The following is a 21,499-nucleotide window of genomic DNA, read 5'->3' as shown; positions in this document are numbered from 1 at the left end:
GTAATAACAACTTTACAATATCATTATATATAATATGGTTAAAGTCATTCATGAACCAACTTTCTTTTTTTTACTTGTGTGCTCTGCTGAGCTTTGAGCCTGTTCCATGAGTCTGTTCATGATTCTGTTCCATGATCCTGTTCATGATTCTGTTCCATGATTCTGTTCCATGATTCTGTTCCATGATTCTGTTCCATGATTCTGTTCCAGGAGTCTGTTCCTTCGACATGTCCCATCAAAGATGTTTTATTGCGAAGATCACCACATCGCATGTTCTCCTTGTCTCACTCCAATCTCATAAACGCCGGCCGTCCAATTCATTATTAAATATATATATATATATTTTATATATATTTATATTCATATATTTATTTATATATATATATTTATATATAAATTAATATATGAATATAAATATATATATAATATATATATGTATATATATATATATACATATAAATATATATATATGTATATATATATATGTATATATATTTATATTCATATATATACCTTTCTTTTTTTACATGGAATAAGCTGTGATCATAAGTCGTGCATCCAGGGGACCATGTGTCAAACTCTGGAGCTGCATATGGCCATGGAAGTGGCCCCAGAGTACCACTGATGTGCAGGGGGGCAACCAGACAGGAGACAAGGGGGCGACATTTCCTGCTCATGGGTTCAAGTCTCCACCCCCTGAACACACACACACACACACACACACGCGGAACAAACGGTGTCAATTTCCACGTCACAGGACCAACATCTTCTCGGTTTGTGTCCGTTTCAATTACCGATTCAGTCCGTGCTACCGTGGTCCCGCGCAGCCTACCACGTGCACGAGCGGCTTGCGCGCGCGCCGGCGGTCCGGGAGCGCGCACGGAGGCGGTCCGGGGCTGGCTCCGTTTTTTTTCTTCTTCTTCTGGAATCGCTTCTCTGCCGCCGCCGCTGCTACCTCCAGTTAAATAGCGAGGACACGGGAGCGAGCAGGCAGGCCGTGAGAGAGGAGATACTTTTCTTTCCCCCCCCTCCCGGTTACCCTTTTTTGGGGGATTACGACGCGGAACTGCAGCATCGACGGCCAGCCGCCAGGTAAACGCGACACACGCCTTTTTTTTATTTTTCGCACACCGCTCGTGGATGCGTCGATAAAGTAAGTACAAATGTCCCGTGGAAAGTGTCGGTTTCTTTTACCCCAGCGAAAAAGAAGGAGGAGGAGGCGGAGGCGGAGGAAGGAGGGGTGGGGGGTGGAGGAGGTGGTGGATGTGTGGGACGAGTCTCCCTTTGTGCCGAGGCAGGGTCACCGCACTTCATCGCACAATGTGGACACTCCAGAAACGGCGAGGATCCCCGCATACCCCCCCCTCTCCTCTCCTCCTCCTCCTCCTCCTCTCCCCTCCTCCGTCCTCCCATCAGCGCCGTCGGCTGTTTCGGAGGAGTCCGACAGAAACGCCTTCTTCTCTGGGTATTTTATTCAATGACTTTAAAAAAACACCGACGCCTGTTAAGCTCTTCTTCTTCTTCTATATTAAATGTACCCCCGCGGCGGTGACGTTAATGTAACACAAACGCCCCCCCCCCCTCCTTCTTCTCCTCCTCCCCACCGGCCTTGTAACGTTAGCTAGCCCCCCCCCCCTCCCACCGGTTGACCCCTATTGTGCTTTCCAGCCCCACAAATGTTGACCGGCCCGGTTCGACCAGACGTCCGAGAGTGATGTCCGACATCTTTTCTTTTTTTGGCGGGGGGGGGGGGGTTAGAATGTCTCCGCATCTCCAACGGCTACATCCCCCCCCTCTTTCTCCCCCCTTTTGGATTAATTGAACTCATTTTAAACCGCATTTCAACCAACAACATGTCCATGTTAGCCGTGTCTTTGTCGTGTGTTAAGGGGGGGGGGGGGTCTTCAAGTGTCCTCTTTGATAAGATGTTTCTTTCCTCTACCCCCCATAAAAGAAACGTTAGCCATTTTTTTCATTTGCTCATACTAATGACCTGAAACCGTAATAATACTCCGTATGTGTTTAAATAATCTGGACGCAGGCAATGAGCTCTGCTTTATGAATCCAGGCCCGTGAAACAACCAATTGGCCAGTAATGTATATTAATAACTCTCAATGGATCATTAGGGGACCGGCTTATTATATTCTTTCTTTAACAAAGGCCCCGTACGTCTTGCAATTTACAGCGCTGTGTCTTTAATATCACATCCCCCCCCCCCATCCCTATCCCCCGTGATACCGTCTCCATCGCCACCTGTGCAGGTGGGAGTGTGCGCTCACGGGTTGCGTGGCGTTTACTTTCCCCAGGGCCCCACGATGTCCACCGAAGTGCAGCGACCGGACGACAGCCCCAGCACCAGCGGGGGGAGCTCCGACATCGAACAAAGGGAATCGGTACCTCACGAGCGGGAGAAGGCGCAGCCCAAAAAGAAGGAGACCAAGATCTCGAGTAAAACCGCCGCGAAACTTTCAACTAGTGCCAAGAGGTAAGAGGAAACGAGGAAAGAGGAAACGAGGACGGCCGGGCTCTAGGGAGCGGGACGCGCACGTGGGGCTTGTTTGTTTTGAAGTCGGGGCCTCTCCCCACGCCCCGAGGGCGTGAAGTTATAAACAAAGAGAAGACGACAGCCACACAGGCATCGTCATTTCAGACATCCACGCTTGTCAGTGTGACAGTAAACCCACAGGAAGGAGGGAGAAGCTCGGGGACGTCGTTCCGATGACATTCCCATTGCAGCACTTGTCTCTCCGACACCTCCAGCGCTTCCCTCCGCGAGTCTTGGCACTTATTACACACACACACACACTTAAAAAAAGAAAACTACAGGAGATGACCGGGCAAAGGGGTCAGCTGAGGCCAGCTGAGTCCTTATCAGAGATTCCCTTGTTTCCAAGGTCTCCCTTTAAAAGAAAATTAAAATCAAGTCTCTGAGGTTCCTTCGGCTGCGCTGCTCGCACAAAGATGACAAAACCGCGCTAAATCTTGCATGTTTTCCATTGTATAGTTTATTCCCGAACGCCACGCTTCGTACGCACGGCGGATTATCTTCCGCGGCGGCGTTCGGGCGCCGACGTCGGGCTTAAAAGCGACGCGTCCCTCGTCACGGACTTTGCGGCGTCGAGCTGTTCGTTCCTTCGACTTTTCTCATCCATCCCCCCCGAACATCGATTTTAACAATCCAAATCCTTCTGTTCTCCAGGATTCAGAAAGAGCTTGCGGAAATCACACTCGACCCACCTCCGAACTGCAGGTAAGGAGACGTTCCCTTTTTTCACAGCACCTTCCCGACGACTCGTACGCCTCTGCAGGTTTACAGGTGCTGGCGCTGCAGAACCGGGGCTCCTTGCGTCTCGCTGTTGTCTCTGCGTAATGCCGCGTGTTTTGTTTGAGATGGTAATCTCAGGTGGAATGGGGGAGACTGGAGCCTATTCTGTTGTTGTTGTCGTTGTTGTTGCTGCTGCATAATGCACGCAATGCAAGCGCAGCCTGCCTGGATCACAGCAGTACGCTTGTTCTGAAAATGGTGGGAAATGAACGGCAGTGTGACTTAAAAAAAAGCCGCTTTGACTCTCGTGTGTCCCCCCCCCCCTCTCTGCTGGGGATTTACCACAGACGATGGTTATTGTGCATCCTGCGAGCGAGAGCGGCCCGCCACACGTGCATCAGCCTCTCTGGACGCGACAAAAGGCAAAACCTTCTGGGACGAAGCCAGCTTTCACGCTCGCGACACGAGGTCATTGATTATTCGCTTAAAAAACACAGCTCGATAATTACTCCCTGAATCAGAGGGTTGGTCGTGTTGAGAAACAAGGGAGAGGACGCATGATTTGCAAAATGATCCGACGGAAACGACCCAACCCAGGGTGGCCGGACTCTTTAAAAAAAATAATAATTAATGACAGGAGCCGGCCGCGCCTGCACCAAACGTCGTCGAGTCTAGCAAGAAAGTCGACAGCACTGACAGCCCGGGGCCTCCGAAGCCACGCCCCCCCCCCCCCATTATGAAGGTAAACAAAGAAAGGAGCTATCGTCAGGTACTCGTAGCTGTTCTCTGGCAGAATGCATTCAGACTGATTACCGTCTTGATCTGACGAGACGACTTGAAGTGCTTTTCATGGAGTATAATCGACCCTCGCTCTTGAGAAAAGAGGATAAAATGGAGGCCGTATTTAAATTTCTTTTACCCATTTCGGATGACGGACGCATCGGTTCGCAAGGCACCTGCTTAAAAATAATAATGTAAGACACTTTGAACGACTCGTCTGGCGATTTTGGAATTACTTCACCCTGGACGGCCGTGTTTATTGCATGAATTAATCCCCCCTGCTGGGTCTCATCAGAGTCCCACCGTCATTACCGATAAACATTGAGCTCACCGTTTCATTCCAGCTCGCAGCCCGGTTTTTGTTATTGTACCGGGGGCTAAAAGAGATGTTGTTTTCCTCTAACTACACACAATGAGTATGAGGCCTTCGGGGTCCGGAGCCGGGGGGGGGGGGTGTTACTCACCCCCAACCACCTCCCGCTCTTGTCTTCTCATGAATGTCAATAGATTAAATCTGTAATATAAAATGTTCTCCTCTCTAATGTTGTTTTCCTCTAACTACTCTAATCTATTTCAATACCCCCCCCCCCTCATTTTCCTTCCCTCCATCCCTCCTTCCTACACCACCCCCAAAAACTAAATAACTAGGTTGGCTCTCACAAAGGATTTAGCTGGAGGACACGAGTAAGTCATTTGAAAGTAAAATAAGCGGTAGCGGAAATTTCACAGTCAGCGTCTTAGTGGGGAACTAGTTGCCTGGGAAACAATTAAGCTTCTTCGAGATAATCCTTTTCAGTGTGTGTGCGCGCGCGCTTGTGTGTGCTCGCACATGTGTGTGTGTGTGTGTTCCTTTTCTGTACACTCGAAAATGATACCAAAATCTAATAATGTGTTTTCTGTGATGCACCCAAATAGATTAGCCCTGTGTTAACATGACAGGAGGAGGAGGAGGAGGATGATCACCTCATCTTTATCTCGGCTGAGGAGTCCCACTGACTCTGGTCGCTTTTGAAGAGGGAGGGAGAGAGAGAGAGAAAGGGAGAGACCCATTTGATGAAGTCTAATCAAAAAGCCCCCTCGCCTCCTCTGGCATCCATCAAAGTGTGTTGGTGCTCGGCCGCGTTTAATCTGACTTAACGGCCACGACAACAACACGTCTGTGTCGATAAACGATGACGCGTCGTAACACGAACGCTCGCGTTGTCCGATTCATTTCCACGCAGCGATGCCTGAAAACTGTCTTCTTTCTCCTTCTTTTAGTGTTTTGTCACAACTTGGGGGGATAAAAGCCCGATGCAAGTATTTAAAACGCGCCTCCGAGCTTTAGCTCCCTCTGGGCGCTGCGGCGTCAAACACGTTGAAGCCGGAGAGGATTTGACACGGCTATTATTGTCACTGTCGAATATTTACACTTCCAAGTGTATTGTACAGGCGGCTTGTGCTTTTTATTAACACGGGCGGCATCCGACAGGAGCGGGGTGTTGTTGCCACCCTGGCTGCGCTGCACCTTATATCGCAGTAATATATACGGAGAACACGTTTCTGATCCGATGAGCTGAAAGGGAAACGCGACGGGTTGATCGGCGCCGCTTATTCCAGTCGTAAGGATGTGAAGTTGTACACTGAAGGCATCCTGACGTCTGCAACTGACAGCTATCCTCACCCTCGGTTTAATCTACCCGGTTCCCCGAAGCGACGTCCCGTTAGTGCGACCAACCGTCAAGAAATCAAAGATATTAAGCACAATATTAAACACGGAAAAGAAGACGCTCCCCGCAGTTTGAGAAGCTGAAACCGATGAGTGTTTGCAGCGTAAGCCCCGCCCACTACGTCCAATCTCAACTCTGAGGTTTTTGTTTTTTGAGAGCGAAGTTTTATTTGCGAGTGCAAGTTTTTTTTAATTTTGAGAGTAAAGTCTTTTGTGATTAGCAGCAACACATTCTAGTTCAACAGCAAAACTAACAATTAATTTCCTGCGTATTAAAGACACAAATCGACCTTCATAGAGGTCCAGCTCTCGCCGGATTGGTTGAAATCTTCCGTGGGTCCGAGGCCTTTGGAACGATGGTGGCGATTCTTTAAAACGGCCTCATCTCTTTTTCTTTTCTTTCCCACCTGAATCATCCCCGTAAGGACTCCCCTCTGCCTCTCGGTTCATATCTCCACACTCTTCCTCTTCCGTCTCGTGATCTTTTGCACCTGCCGGCGTTGTGCGACAGCAACAGTTGTGTGGCTGCATTTGTTGTTGTTGTTGTTGTTGCGGCGCTGCAACTGTTGTGACTTGTTACTTTCCCTCCGTGGTTGCCGTCGCTCCGACGCTTTCCGGCAGGAATCCAAAACAAAGACGCTTTGTTTTTTCACGTTTAAAAAAAAAAGCTGCCGTTGTCGAACCTCGCGGCTCTGGACCGCGGCTGCCTGTCGGAAGCGTTTTGTCATCTCCTCGCCGATGCTTTCGTCACAGCCGCGGTGGAGCGGTGGCAGAACGACGTCCGGCGGCCTGAAACTCGGCGCGGCGCGTCAGGTTTTTGGTGCGTGAACCCATCCAGAGTCAAATACACGCTGCTGTTGCCCGCCGACGTTTCGCAACCGCAGCAGAATAATCCGCTGCAGGAGAGGCAGAGACACCAATTTATTATCCCGAGGCGGCTCGAATAGATGAAGTGCATTTTGGGTAACCAGCTCCCCCCCCCCTCACCCCTCCCCCGTCAGACGAGTCGTTCTGGGAAATGCCAGAACCCACGAACTGAAGTGGATAAGGTAGCCGGTGAGTCGGAACGGCAAGAAAGTAATTTACCAAATTTAATTACAGAATAGCTCCTGACACTTTAACAGAATATACATTAACGTACAGGATTGGATCGTTATTTAAAACATTCCCCCGAAGGCCTTTGCGCATAAAGTCTATTTTCCTTCCGATATTGTTGCACATTTAAGACGTGTTTACGTTTTTGGAACCTGTTGGATTTTCCGCATTTTGTGTCTCATTCCGTCAAAAGCCTCCGGAGAGCCAGCTTGACCCCTCGGAGACGCCGTGCGTGGACACGCCCTCGTGCCAAATGAGCCGTACGACGAAGTCAAAGGATGAGGCGTTCAAAGACGGGTTGCGGCAGGTGATCGAGGAACAGCTTGGACTCTTTTGGGCTTCGTCCCAAAACAAAGGATGAGATGTCGGAGCTCTCGCCATCTAAATGAATGCAACTCATTTGTTGTACCTCCTTTGGGACGAACGCCATCCATTGCATCTTGTTTATTACCTTCGCATTGAAAATGCGGAAGGTGATGTTTTGATCGCCGTGTATTTATTTATTTGTATGCGTGTTACTCGCATAACTCAAAAAGTATTAAACCGAATCGCATGAAATTTGGTGGGATGATTGGTTATTATCCGTCGACCATTTGATTAGATTTTAGGATCGATCGGGTCAAAGGTCATGAAAAGGTCAACATCTTCTTTTTACCATTGTTATCCAATTGGCATGCAACTAATGCCAAAATGTTCAAAAGTCAATGCCCAATCTTGTGATATGCGAAGGTATGCGCTCTACCGAGTGCCCGTTCTAGTTGTTTATTAAGGATCCCCATTAGTCTGCACCGTAGTGGAGACCATTCTTCCTGGGGTCCAGGCAAAAAAACAATACAATACAAATACATAAAATGCAGTACAGCATGATCAATTATCACAAAAACACTTCGACTTAGAAAACAACATTTACATTAAAAGTAAAATAATAATACCTTAAATACCTAAAATAATAACCTAATCTACTATAATTTCCTTTCTGATTATTGCTGCCTTAAGTTTCCTTTTGAAATCACATGTATTTCTTGTTAGTCACGTATGAGGGGAGCACATCCCAGGATGCAACGGCTCTGGACATTACTGATTTCTTAAGTGCATTGGTTCTGGGTAGAGGAAAAGTAAAGTGACCATTCAGTGCCTGTCTGGTGTGACGGAGGGAGAATAAAACACTTCAGACTCGGTGTGTGTTAGATTTCTGTGCATGGCGTGTTTTAGTGGACGATGGATTGAAAAGAAATATATGGAACCGGTGTGTCCTTCTGCTGTCGTTGGCGACAACAATAACCTCTGATAACCTCCTGGTTTTAGAGGCGCGTGTCATTGGGATGATCGGATGTCGCATGCGGATCTCACCAGCTGTAGAAAGCTGGCTGGTAACTGACCTGTACATCGCTTTTTAAAGCTTCAGCTGACCTCGGACGTCGCTCCTCCCTCGGTCCTTGGAACAAAAAGCCTTCTTCATGAATTTTTCCTGGAGTGATGTAATGGCCCCATGATGCCTTTTTTTTAAAAATTACAAAAACATAGCTTTCACTCCCCGATGACATCATGCAAGCTGCAGGGAACGGCTTTTTCTCAAACACACGCACGCACACAGCTGGTCACCACGACGACGACGCCTAAGCCGTGACATGAATATGCATCTCCATCATCATCCTCCTCGTCATCATCGAGTTCCACCCGGACACAAGGCTCTCCTGACCTCTAATTGTCTTCCCGCCGATGGGACGGTCTCCATGGCTGCGTATTGGCGTGTGCCACGCCTCTGGGGGGGGGGGGGATGCTGTGCCCACACCCGGCATCATTTTTCACAGCTTTACCATTAAGCCCAGCGGGGGGAGGGTTATCAATATTCATGAGGGGGGGGGGGTAGACAAGGAGGAAGAGGAGGGGGTGGGATGAGCTGCAGGAACACCTCCCGCTTGTTCGAGCCGATCGCTGCGTTGTGCATTCATTTTTTTGTGCGTCGGGTCTTTTTGCAAAGAGAAAAAACAAGCCAATGCGTATTTTTATTATTCTTTTTACGATGACTGCTTCGTTTGAGCTCGGAGGAGTCGACCCCTAATCGACGTCTTGTTCCGTAATCACCCGCTTCTTTATGAATATGGATGCGCACCCATCTGTGCCTGGCGGCGGCGGCGTGCTCCTCTCCTGACCTTTTCCCTGAAGGTCTTGTTCATCCGCCGCGGAGACGCTAAAGACCTTCGCGGCGGCGCCGCCTCGAAACCCCCGATCGCTTTGTTCGCCGAGCCGGTCGGACGCAAACAGGGTCGTCTTCTCGGAGAAGCGGAGTCGGAGACTAACGATGGCGTTTCGATCGAAATCCGCCTTTTGAAATTTATGAAATGCTTTTTGAAAATAACGACCGAGCGAAATGGAAACGCGGTTTTATAGAATCGACGCGCGTGATTTTTAATAAGCGAGTATAACCAAAGAAGTGAATACTGGAATTAAAATCTTGTCTTTTACCCTAAAACATGGCTGCAGGTTAATCAAATATCCGCTTTGATTAAAATGTCAGAAACGGTTTTGATGTGTCCTCCAAAACGCAATTTAGTACGCAATCGTATAAAAGTATAAAAGAGGGCGGCTGCTGCTCAGGAATGGCGGAAGTTAAATGAAAACACGGCGTTGGCAGCCGTGAGTTCAACGGGGGTATTGTTGGATTGTGCTGCATGGGTTGTGTGAGAAATTTGTAATAACATAGTTATACACGTCTGTCAATGTATAGTTCTGCTTTCGTTAAAGACGTTTCTCGCTCTTTTATTCTTTCATCGTGGGAGAGAGAGAAACGGGTGCTTTTCACAAATTATAGGAGACTTTTCAACCGTTTTGTTGAGATATTCCTTTTTTTTTAAACAATTTATGATCACAATGTTTTCCATTTTCTGTCGTGCTATAACTATGACGTCATTCTGACGGTGACGAGCATCGAGGAGAGTCAATGTGTTGTGGCGTCGATGACTAACGGCGCCCTGAAGATAGGATTGTAAGACGGGGAAGAAGTTTGCAAAGCGGAGAAAGAAAACATCACACCCATAAATACATAAACAAAGATGTGTTTGTAGCAGAAGGATATTAAAGCGCCCAGATGGACCCGACCGCGTCCTGCTGGTTCTGTTGTGGCGGCCGCGCACCTACGAAACATCTGCTCCCGAATCACTTCCTCCCCTCGGCAAACCGCTCCGCCCTCCATTCGTGTTCCTCCTCGCGTGGGGAAAATAAATCGACGCGCTCCCGTAGGAGCGGAGTTTAAATTCCTCCTCCGCGTTCTTCCACCGCGCCGCCGATTCACGCGTCGTTTTGAATTCTCAATGCCAGGGTTCGTACGGTCGTGGAAAACCTGGAAAAGTCATGGAATTTTAAAACGGTCATTTCCAGGCCTGGACAAGTCCTGGGGAAAAAAACTTAAATCATAAAAGTTTTGGAAAAGCCACGGAAACTTGTTCTAATCGCATGTTCATTTATGCCGAGTTTGAAATAATTAACCCTCTCAATACGCTACATTTTCTTAATTGTTCATGTTTATACGGAGATTTCAGTTTGGTCATGGAAATTTGGTTTACAGTTCTGGAAATCTATTGATCAAAATGTGTAATAACCCTGAATGTCCTCGTCTGTGAGGCGTTTTTTTATACATCAGTCACAATTAAGAGCTCGGCTTAAACGAATAACCAGTGGGCTGACGTCTCTGTGCTGATTGGTTAAGAAGAAGCGCGTCACATTTACTCTACCCGCAGAACCTGAGAGCTTAATGTGGGACCGGGGGGGGGGGGGGGGTGCTTATGCAGAGGGAGGCTAAAGAGGGTCTCTAATTATGGCTGCAACATTAGAAAATATCGCCATCCCACTCTCGACTAAATTAGTTTTCGACATTTTGCAAGAGGCTGCAGTTTTGTCTCGGAGGCTGAAGCCGTTTCATTTTTTCAGGCCGTGTCCTCCCCTGAAGCGGCGTCCCCGCCAATCCCCGGACTGCACGCCGCCTCGCACATCAGCACAAACCCTACCTCCCGTTTTTTATTCAAGCAAAGCAAATGTTTATAATTACCCTTCAGATAAGGACACACACACACACACACTCTTTTTACTTTCATGTTTTAGGAATAAGCTCCTATCCGCTGCAGTTGTGATTTCATATCGCTTCAAACGTTTTTTTGGGGCTTTACAATCTTCTGTCAAATTGCGCAACTTTGCTTCAAGGAGTCGCGCGGTCCTCGTTAACGGCACCACACACACACACACACACACACACACACACACACACACACCCCCGGGCATCGCTCAGTCGGCTCCGTGACGTTTTCTCTCCACGCCTCGTGATTGTTGCGTTGTTCCCTTTTTATGCAGAGCTCCCATGCCCCTTGCATTATTCATTCTTCTTAGCCAGAGGCAAACATTTGCACGGCATCAGATGCCGGCTGCGTGCCGCGCCTCAGATGCAGGGAGGAAGGCAAAAAAAAAAGACGAAGAAGGAGAAGAAGAAAAATGCAAGCCTCTGCAGCAACTCGGGAGCCTCGTGCGGAATTAAAACGGAAAGGCTGAGGAAGAATATACAGATCTCCGTGTTTGACTTACTGCTCGTCTAATGTGGCTTTAAACCTCAGTGGGCGCACACTTCCTTCCCTTCAAACTCTCTCCTTTTCTCCCTTCTTTTTTTTTGTTGTAGAAGTCCACTTCCTCAGTTCAATAGCGACCTCGGTTCAGATTGATTGGGCCCAGCATGCGAGGTCGGCCTCCTGCGAGAATAGAAATTGTGCCTTTCCCGTTCTACTCCCCGAGCACGCAACCACCCACTCAACCATTTCCTCTCTCCCTCTCCCTCTCCCTCTCCCCCTCCCTCCCTCTCTCTCTCTCTCTCTCTGTCCGGCCAGTAATTGCAGATTTCATTGGACACATGAGCAATAAAGGGCTTGATTAAAAAAAACAAAAGCGTGTCATTTGAGACAATAAAGACGAGAGCGCGCAGAGGAAGGAGGTGTCACCTCGGACGGAGGAGGAGGAGGAGGAGGATATTTTCAACGGGAACGTTTCCTTCTCCCAGGATGTTCACGTTTGTTGCGTTGAAGCTGTATTCTACCAACCTGGATGTTTTGAGCGTGACCTCATCTTGGCGTCTGGAACAAACACGCCCTCCGCAGACTTGAACCTTGGATAGTTTTCCGAAACGTAGGAATGTTAAGTTCCTTTTTATGTTCGAAGAAGAAACCGTTTTCCTGACCCCGTGAAAGCCGTCTCAACCGTCCAGTCTTTGTTGAGGTGAAGCGTGGGACCCAATTACTCCAGCAGCACCACGTCGAGTGAACGATGGGTTATAATCCCGGTTTATTATCCGGGGGATTCGTCTGGATCACGTTTCTATCGAGCGAATAAAGAGACATTCACGCCGAAGTTCTCTAAAGACTCAAAAGGACATTGTTAGAAAAACCTTTTACCCCCAAATGAAATCAACAAAGCACTTCTGACCAAAGGCCAAGGATTCGGTATGATAAGAATATTTAAGTCAGATTGTGATCTCATGGCGATTCATGCTCCGTTTGTCAAGATCTTTTTGATCTAATAAAAAGCCAACGCATCCACTCGGTTCATTTCACGTCGATCGTTATTGGTTATTATTGCAGCAAGATGGGTTTAGAAAACAAACTGAAAGGTCGATTGTTACCAAAAGCTTTCACTTTTATTTTCGATACGGCACGGTATCGATAACCTCATTATCGATATCGCAGTAGATCTCATTCATCTGACCGCGGGAAGCCCACATTGTGATTTTAAAGTCTGCAGCTCCGAGTGAAGGATCTGGAGACATTTTTTTCTGATGATCACAAGATGAACTAGAACGGGCACTCGGTAGAGCGCATACCTTCACATGCCACAAGATTGGGCATTGAATTATGAACATGTTGGCATTAGTTGCATGCCAATTGATAAAAAAGGACCGCGCTATGTCCCCGGATAATAACCAATCATCTCACCAAATTTCATGCGATTCAAGAAGATTTTGACCTTTTCATGACCTTGACCTTTGACCTGATCAATCCCAAAATCTAATCAAATGGTCCCCGGATAATAACCAATCATCCCACCAAATTTCATGCGATTTGGTTTCATACTATTTGAGTTATGCGAGTAACACGCATACAAATAAATAAATAAATACACGGCAAAGGGGAAATAATAATAAAAACAACTCTATTTTAGTGCTCCAGCTGTCACCGTGGGCTCCTCCTCCTCTTGAGTGTAATCTCTGAGGACGCCCGGACACCTGCACCCTGACCCCTGAAACCACATGACCCAAATACCCAGTGAATCCAGGCGTTTGGCTGCAGATGTGGCGTTGCTTGCATATGACTGCAGCCTCCGACCAAAGCCCATGAGCAACACCGTGACGGGAACATCGTTGAGACGCGTGACACATTTATCCCCCTCTCTTTGTGTTTCCTCAGTTTCTTCTTCTCATTCAGATTGTGGTATTTGACAGATTAATCAATTAGTCAAACAACTCCGGGGACTTATTTGAATTTCTTACGACGAGGTCGTCTACCGAACACGTTTATTTTGGCAACCCGACCGCCTCGTGTCAAAACTCATCCGTGATGGAACTATTGAATCCCTCCGCTCCAATTCTCAGTTCACAGAAGAATGTCGGAGCAGCCGAACGCGACCACCGGTTCGCCCGTTTGCTTCACGTTGTTATGACGGGCTTTCCAAAAGCTCCCCTCGGCTATCGGACGTCAACATCTGTCTCTGGGCGCCTCCGAAGCCTCCAGAGGTCACTTCCTGTACTCGGTTGGGATTGCGCTCTCCGTCCGACGGAAATGCAACACAGTTTGTTTTTGGGGGGGGGAGAGAGGGAAAGCAACGCTGTTTGACGAGAGCGTGTTCGTCAACCTGAGCGCCCTCCGTGTTCACAGGGTTCGTACGGTCATGGAAAACCTGGAAAAGTCATGTAATTTTAAAATGGTCATTTCCAGGCCTGGAAAAGTCATGGATGAAACGTAAATCCTAAAAGTTTTGGAAAAGTCATGGAAATGTGTTATCACGTTCATTTACGGCGAGTTTGAAATAACTAATATGTTTTTTTTAAAGAAAGACGCTCAAAATATAAGCCGGCGTACGCTCTCAATACGCAACATTTTCTAAATGTTTCATGTTTATACCGAGATTTCAGTTTGGGCATGGAAATTTGGTTTAAAGTCATGGAAAAGTCCTGGAAATCCACTGGTCAACATTTGTAAGAACCCTGTGTTCATGTCCTAGTACTTACACCACAGGTGTGGAACACGAGGCCCGCGGGCCCGAATGCGGCCCGCCACGTCGTTTGATGTGGCCCCTGGCGGCTTGAAAGACGTATGATCACCTTTTCTTCAAGAAAATACCCTGTGCTTTAATTTTGAAGGTTTCAAATTAAATGGATTTATGTTATTATATTAGAGGAATGTTCTTATGTACAGTATTTCTTCACTCGAATCAACAATAATCAAATGCAAAGAGAGTGTATTTATTTATTTTCAAACAATAAAATAAAAATCACAACAGAAAATTTTATATCTCAGTGCAGGAAGAGACAACAAGACAACTGGTCTTATTTTAAGCCTCCATCGATATAATATTTACCTTTTTACAAAATGAAACGTAAGCCTTTTTCATTTTAGAAGATAGACAACAACAAAAAGAAGTAATTATATGGACTTATTTAACGATATGTTCGGCAGTAGTTTAGAGTGTTTCAGTTCTAACCCTCTGAGGGCAGCCGGGACGCTGATTTCTTCTTCTTCTTCTTCTTCTTCTTCTTCTTCTTCTTCTTCTTCTTCTTCTTCTTCTTCTTCTTCTTCTTCTTCTTCTTCTTCTTCTTCTTCTTCTTCTTCTTCTTCTTCTTCTTCTTCTTCTTCTTCTTCTTCTTCTTCTTCTTCTTCTTCTTCTTCTTCTTCTTCTTCTTCTTCTTCTCCTCCTCCTCCTCCTCCTCCTCCAGACGCTTTAAACTGTCTGCTGTTTGAGGTTATTATAGCGGAAATCTCCGTCTGAGGTTATTGATTTATGTCTGAATAAAAATAAACGGTAATGCAACAGCCTTGAGGGAACGCCAGTGTGTGTGTGTACATTTGTAAGCACATGTGCCAGTAAACTCCGGGTTGCCGGTGAACACCTTCCCAGGTAATTGCATGAAATCGGGCATTGTTCGTCGTCCCGGGCTTTGTGATCTGGACATTGTCCCCGCTCTCCTGCTGGCTCGCTGCCAGCTCGGGGTCTTACCACAAACTGTGTGTGTGTGGGGGGGGGGGGGGGGGGGGTAATATGGAAATAGCATTAATTACTGTGGCCTAAACAACAGATGTGACCCTCGGCCCACTTCTTCAGCATTAATACTTATCCCATGAGTGAAGACTGGATCCAATGTGAAATCATGTTGCGTCGCTTGGCCTGTAAGTGTGTGTGTGTTTCTTTGTGTTTGTGTGTGTGTCCACGTAGCGTCCAGTAGCAGGTAATCAAAATGTAAGATAATCTAAATCCGACTAAATAAGCCCGGAACAGAAAACCCCCCAAATCTCCGTCATTAGCTTGTCAGAAGCCTGAGCGACCCCCCCCACACACACACACACACACACCCCACACCCTCCTACACACACCCCACAATCCCCGCTGGCAGTTTGAACGCCGGGCTGTCGAGGCGCCGATTTACCATATTAACTCGTCTTTTGTTTCAATTCTCCCAGCGCCGGCCCCAAAGGAGACAACATCTACGAGTGGAGGTCGACCATCCTGGGACCCCCGGGCTCCGTGTACGAGGGAGGAGTCTTCTTCCTGGACATCGCCTTCACCCCCGACTACCCCTTCAAACCCCCCAAGGTACTGATGGTATAACCCCTTCAAACCCTCCAAAGTACTGATGGTATCACCCCTTAAAACCCCCCAAGGTACTGATGGTATTACCCCTTCAAACCCCCCACGGTACTGATGGTATAACCCCTTCAAACCCCCTAAGGTACTGATGGTATTACCCCTTCAAACCCCCAAGGTACTGATGGTATTACCCCTTCAAACCCCCCACGGTACTGATGGTATAACCCCTTCAAACCCCCCACGGTACTGATGGTATTACCCTTCAAACCCCCCCGGTACTGATGGTATTACCCTTCAAACCCCCACGGTACTGATGGTATAACCCCTTCAAACCCCCCACGGTACTGATGGTATAACCCCTTCAAACCCCCCACGGTACTGATGGTATCACCCCTTCAAACCCTCCAAAGTACTGATGGTATTACCCCTTCAAACCCCCCACGGTACTGATGGTATTACCCCTTCAAACCCCCCACGGTACTGATGGTATAACCCCTTCAAACCCCCCACGGTACTGATGGTATTACCCTTCAAACCCCCACGGTACTGATGGTATAGCCCCTTCAAACCCCCCACGGTACTGATGGTATAACCCCTTCAAACCCCCCACGGTACTGATGGTATTACCCCTTCAAACCCCCCACGGTACTGATGGTATTACCCCTTCAAACCCCCACGGTACTGATGGTATTACCCTTCAAACCCCCACGGTACTGATGGTATTACCCTTCAAACCCCCCACGGTACTGATGGTATTACCCCTTCAAACCCCCCACGGTACTGATGGTATTACCCCTTCAAACCCCCCACGGTACGGCAGCCGGTAGGCGCAAGCGTTAAATAATTTGGATGTTTTTTTAGTGAGCTGAACCCCCGAGTGTCGACTTCCTGCGCGGCCCAATGGAGGAAGTGCGGAGGAAATATCTGGGATTGTGATACACACACACAGAGACACACACACACACACTGCAAGAGCACACATGTTCTTCCACTATAAAAACTCCCTTTAACCCTTGTGTTGCCTTAGGGTCATTTTGACCCGAATCAATATTACACCCTCCCCCCGCCTTTGGGTCATTTTGACCCGATTCAATGTTTCACCCTCCTGTTACCTTTATATTTACTAACATATTTTACCCTTTGGGTTCAATTTGACGCCAGCAATTAAAACCTCCAGAAAATTATTAGAATTAATATTGTTTTCCAAGTTTAAGTGTGAGGCACTTTATGTTTGTTTGTTGACTACCGAAAGAACACCGACATTAAACATTGAATGGGGTCAAATTAATCCTAAGGCGGGGGGAGGGTGTAATATTGATTCGGGTCAAAATGACCCTAAGGCAACACAAGGGTTAATATCTTAATATATATTTTGTGCAGAATAATTTGGTTTCTCTCGTCTGTCTTGAGTGTCGCGGTGATCAGAACAGACTCATCTTCTTGCAGCTCATCGGTTGTCCCTCTCCCTCTCTGTTATGGACACCCCTCCCCGTGCTCGCTCGCCCTCCTCCCTCGCTCTTTGTGCTGTGTAACCACCGGCTCTGTGTTTGACAGCAGACTCAAACAAATCCACAGGCTCCGGCCCAGCCCTCTTGAGTGTTTCCTCACACACACACACCACACACACCCTCTCCAATACCTCCTACCCCCCTGAAAACACTGATCTGCAGCCAAAACCCCATCACACACACACACACACCAAACCCTTCGGCCTGTAGCTGCCACACACTCCCCTCGCTGCTCCAGTGGAGCTCAGTCCTCGGGCTCGGCGGTTTTAGATCCAGAATCCGACTCCTTTTTAAAAGACTCCTCTTGAAGAGAAACAAGAGCTGACAAGTTCACCAGGTGGATGTGTTTCTGTTTCTGAACTCGGGCCAGAGGAGAGGATCTGGGGTGGGGGGGGGGTATTTATAACATCTTGCCCGTGTGTGATTTTTGGGAATGCCAAGGCTCATTAGAGGTTTCCTCTGGTGGGTCCCGGGGGGCCAGATGTTGGTGATTGGCGAACGGCGGTGTCGAGTGTCAGAGCCGAGCCGATGTCGAGCTCGCTGTCTGATGGGTAAACGGCGGAGGGGGGGGGGGGGGGCACGGATTCCTACATTAATTTGTTTAATACTCGATATCGAGAGCTCGGTGTCGGAACTTTTTTCATGGAAATTGTCATTACACTTATTTCTTGAGGTTCTTTATTCATTATTTCTTGACGTGTGTTATTTATCTTCTATTTTTCATTCATTTTTTCTATTTTCAGACGATGTTTTCCTGAGACTTTGACTGTCGTCGTTTGTCTTTCTCTTTGCGTGAAAAGGAAGTCCGTCGTTTACTTGTTCTTGTGTTTTACTATTGCCAATAATCATAATCAAATTATGAATGCACATGTGATGCGTCACTGTTGTGAAGCTGTTGAACACTCTGGTCCAAATATTCAAGGTGGCAACAAAACTGTTGTGTTGTTTTCGTTTGTACGCCACGCTGCCCCCTGCTGGTCTGATCTATGAAGACACCATGAGGCTCATGTAGTTGTTTTCCTGGTTATTCTTTTGAGTGTGTTTATCGGCATAAAATGTCCCCGTGAAGTCTCTAAAAACGGTTGTGTGTGTGTGTGTGTCCTCAGGTGACCTTCCGCACCAGGATCTACCACTGCAACATCAACAGCCAGGGCGTGATCTGTCTGGACATCCTGAAGGACAACTGGAGTCCGGCGCTCACCGTCTCCAAGGTGCTGCTGTCCATCTGCTCCCTGCTCACAGACTGCAACCCCGGTGAGACGCCGTGCGCTCTTGTTCGTTGTCGTGGACGTCGGCTTTTAGTTTTTACTCCAGGGCGGAAAATGTCGAGCACAAGTGCATGCTGGGAAACGTGTCTTTGTGGCGGCGGCCCCGCCTCTCTTTAAAGATGCAAGACGAACATTTTGTGGCGTCTTCCTCTGAGAAGTTTTTTATTTCACCGCCTCTCTTTCTCTCTCTCTCTCTCTCTCTCTTTCTTTCTCGCTCTCTCTTTCTTTCTCGCTCTCTTTCTCACTCTTTCTCGCTCTCGCACTCGCTTTTTTTCTGGCTCTTTCTTTCTCGCTCTCTTTCTTTCTGGCTCTCTCGCTCTCTTTCTTTCTTGCTCTTTTTTTCTCGTTCTCTTTACTTCTGGCTCTCTTTCTTTCTCGTTCTCTTTCTCGCTCTTCCTTTCTCACTCTTTCTCGCTCTCGCACTCGCTTTTTTTCTGGCTCTTTCTTTCTCGTTCTCTTTCCTACTGGCTCTTAATTTCTCGCTCTCTTCTTTCTTGCTCCCCCTCTCTTTCTCTCTCTCTCTCTCTCTCTCTCTGCAGTCCTCGCTGTTCCTGATTGGGTTGTCGTTGCCTTTTTTAATATGATTTAGTGGTTATTGATACAGCTGAATTTTAGAGGGTATAATCAAGTATACGTGAAGGTCCCCCCCCCCCCCACACACACACACACACCCTCCTCCTCCCCAGCAGAAGTATCTAAAGTCGTTAACCGGCGTGCGTCTGGGAGATGCTTAACCAGCTGGATTCATCTGAATCGTGGTTCTTAGTGTGGACGGGAAAATGTGAGAAATCACAATAACTGCACATTTAAAGAAACATGGGCCTTTTAATTTAAATGTTCCAAGATCTGATATGCACTAGAATAAGAATATGGGGTTTTACGCATACAAATTAATAATTAGATTTGAGTCATAAATAACCGAGACGCTGCTCCCTTGGCACGCTGCCAGAGAGCCACACCACATCTTTATCGTTGTTGTTCTCCAACTCATCTTCACCGAATCTGGGCCTAAGAGTGTAAACGTGTTGTTTCTGCCCAGCTTATCGATTTACATTTAGCAGGATCTGTACGGTCATGGAAAACCTGGAAAAGTCCTGGAATTTTAAAATGGTTATTTCCAGGCCTGGAAAAAAGTTTTGAAAAAGTCATGGAAATGTATTATATTCACATGTTGCATTTACTCTGAGTTTTAAATAATTAATATGCTTTTAAAAGATTGACGCTCAAAATATAAGTGGACATACATACGCTCTCTCGTACTCGCGCATTTTTCGCGCTGCAAGTGAACGCACCTTAACCGAAAATACATAAATGTTTTATTCTTTTTTTCAAACTATTGTCTCTCATTCATTTGAGTCATTTAAGATTATATACTGTATGCTTTGGAATCCTCTTTGTTATTTTAAATACAACATGTTCTCACTTTTTCATGTATACACCAAGATTTTTTAAAAATGTGTTCATGGAAATGTGGTTTGAAGTCCTGGACACCCATTGGTCGCCGTGTGTGAGAGCCCTGATTTAAAATATTCTCTCTGTCCCTCCAGCCGACCCCCTGGTGGGAAGCATCGCCACACAGTACCTGACCAACAGAACGGAGCACGACCGGATAGCCAAACAGTGGACCAAGAGATACGCCACATAGACCCGCAGCCATCGCCTCCTTCACCTCCCCCCGGCCCCTCCCATGTCACTGTACCTCTCTCTACCTCTCTCTCTCACCCGTGAGGCCTTCACACAGCAGGGGGCGTGACGTACACCAACGACGCAGAAACGCGACACTCGCGTGCAAAAAAATACGTTGCATAAAAACTCCTCGGTTGCAACACTTTTCCAGTAAAAAGGTTCTCATAGATTCACGCAGGCAGTCGACCAACGACCAGGACCCTATTGATCGATGGTCCTATTGATCACTGATCCTATTGATCGCTGGTCCTATTGATCTCTTATCCTAATGATCGCTGATCCTATCGTCTGAGGTTGAACTGTCGCGTGGCCTGCACTACTGTCGGCTGGCTTTTTCAGTTTCCTTTCTTTTAGACTTCATTTTGAGTTCCCTCTGGCAAACCATTACACTTTAAATGCCTCGGGCTTTTATTGTGAAAGGTAGAAACGAAAGAAGTGGATCTGGTGGTGTCTTAAAGTTCTTGGAAAAAGATGACAATACTTTTTTTCCCCGCCATCATTTAATATTCGTGTTCTGCGTGAAAATACTAAACGGTTTGCAAAAATAGCGACTATTTTCACGTGCCAATTAATCGCACACCAAAAAATAAAATGCCCCCCCCCCCCCCCCCGGTGTGTGCAGGCCTTCAGTCTGTCAAAGCACACTCACTAAGTGCAACAGTAATCCTGCCCTCCTCCTCCTCCTATCACCTTCCTCCTCTTCCTCCTCCACCTCAACATTGTATCTACCTTTTCTGTGTTTAGGAGAAAGAAAAAAGAATCAATGAAGACATGTCCTTTTTGTTCCTTGTTGACTTGAAAGATTCTTTCTTTTTTTATATACAAAGAGGAGATTGGGATTTTTTTATTTTCCAATATCTGAATGTTGGAAGTATTGTATTGGAGAAAAAAAAGGAAGAAGAAGAAAAACACAGCATATTATAAATATCATACGCATTTCAGCTAGTATGTATTCTCATTTCTCTTAGTGGCACCTGGAACAAACATGCAGAATATTATGCTTTTACTTTTCCTTTTTTGTCATCAATATGTTATCTGCATGGAATGGGAAGGTTTGCGTCAATGGATCCTTCATGCTTTTTAAACTTCCTCTGATTTTGTTTGTACTGTATGTATTTTTTCAAAGGCTTTTGAGGCAGACCGCAAAAGTATAGGTCTGCCTGTGAAAGAGGCAGGACTTGTATATTTACTGGCTACCCGCCACCTCTGCAATTGCAGAGTGGTTTGTTGTGCACTTGTATTACTGAAGCACCCAATAAAACACACTGTGGTTGGCTTGTGAGGAGAAGAAGAAAGAATGAAAACACACGCTGTGCTCCGTCTGTTTGACTGCGGCCTCAAATGTTTACACTTCTT

General features: G+C 46.9%; 1 protein-coding gene across 4 annotated transcripts; it reads left to right on the top strand.

Annotated features, from left to right (window-relative positions):
- The first annotated feature begins 688 nt into the window (after window positions 1-688).
- Window positions 689-21,451, top strand: LOC130212926 (ubiquitin-conjugating enzyme E2 E2). Of its 4 annotated transcripts, none has more exons than XM_056444238.1 (7): window positions 689-1,153; window positions 2,308-2,486; window positions 3,201-3,251; window positions 4,695-4,730; window positions 15,555-15,687; window positions 18,296-18,443; window positions 20,005-21,451. In XM_056444238.1, exons 2-7 carry the CDS (start codon window positions 2,317-2,319, stop codon window positions 20,100-20,102), a joined length of 636 nt encoding a protein of 211 aa, XP_056300213.1. In that variant the 5' UTR covers window positions 689-1,153; window positions 2,308-2,316; the 3' UTR covers window positions 20,103-21,451. The 4 variants fall into 4 exon arrangements, with proteins under 4 accessions (XP_056300213.1, XP_056300214.1, XP_056300216.1 ...); XM_056444239.1 differs by having other exon boundaries at window positions 690-1,092; XM_056444240.1 differs by lacking the exon at window positions 4,695-4,730 and having other exon boundaries at window positions 726-1,153.
- Window positions 21,452-21,499: the final 48 nt, after the last annotated feature.

The sequence above is a fragment of the Pseudoliparis swirei genome, chromosome 22, assembly GCF_029220125.1.
Source record: "Pseudoliparis swirei isolate HS2019 ecotype Mariana Trench chromosome 22, NWPU_hadal_v1, whole genome shotgun sequence".
Lineage (NCBI taxonomy): Eukaryota > Metazoa > Chordata > Actinopteri > Perciformes > Liparidae > Pseudoliparis > Pseudoliparis swirei.
Note: the sequence above shows the minus strand (reverse complement) of the source record. Positions and strands in the feature narration are given on the sequence as shown.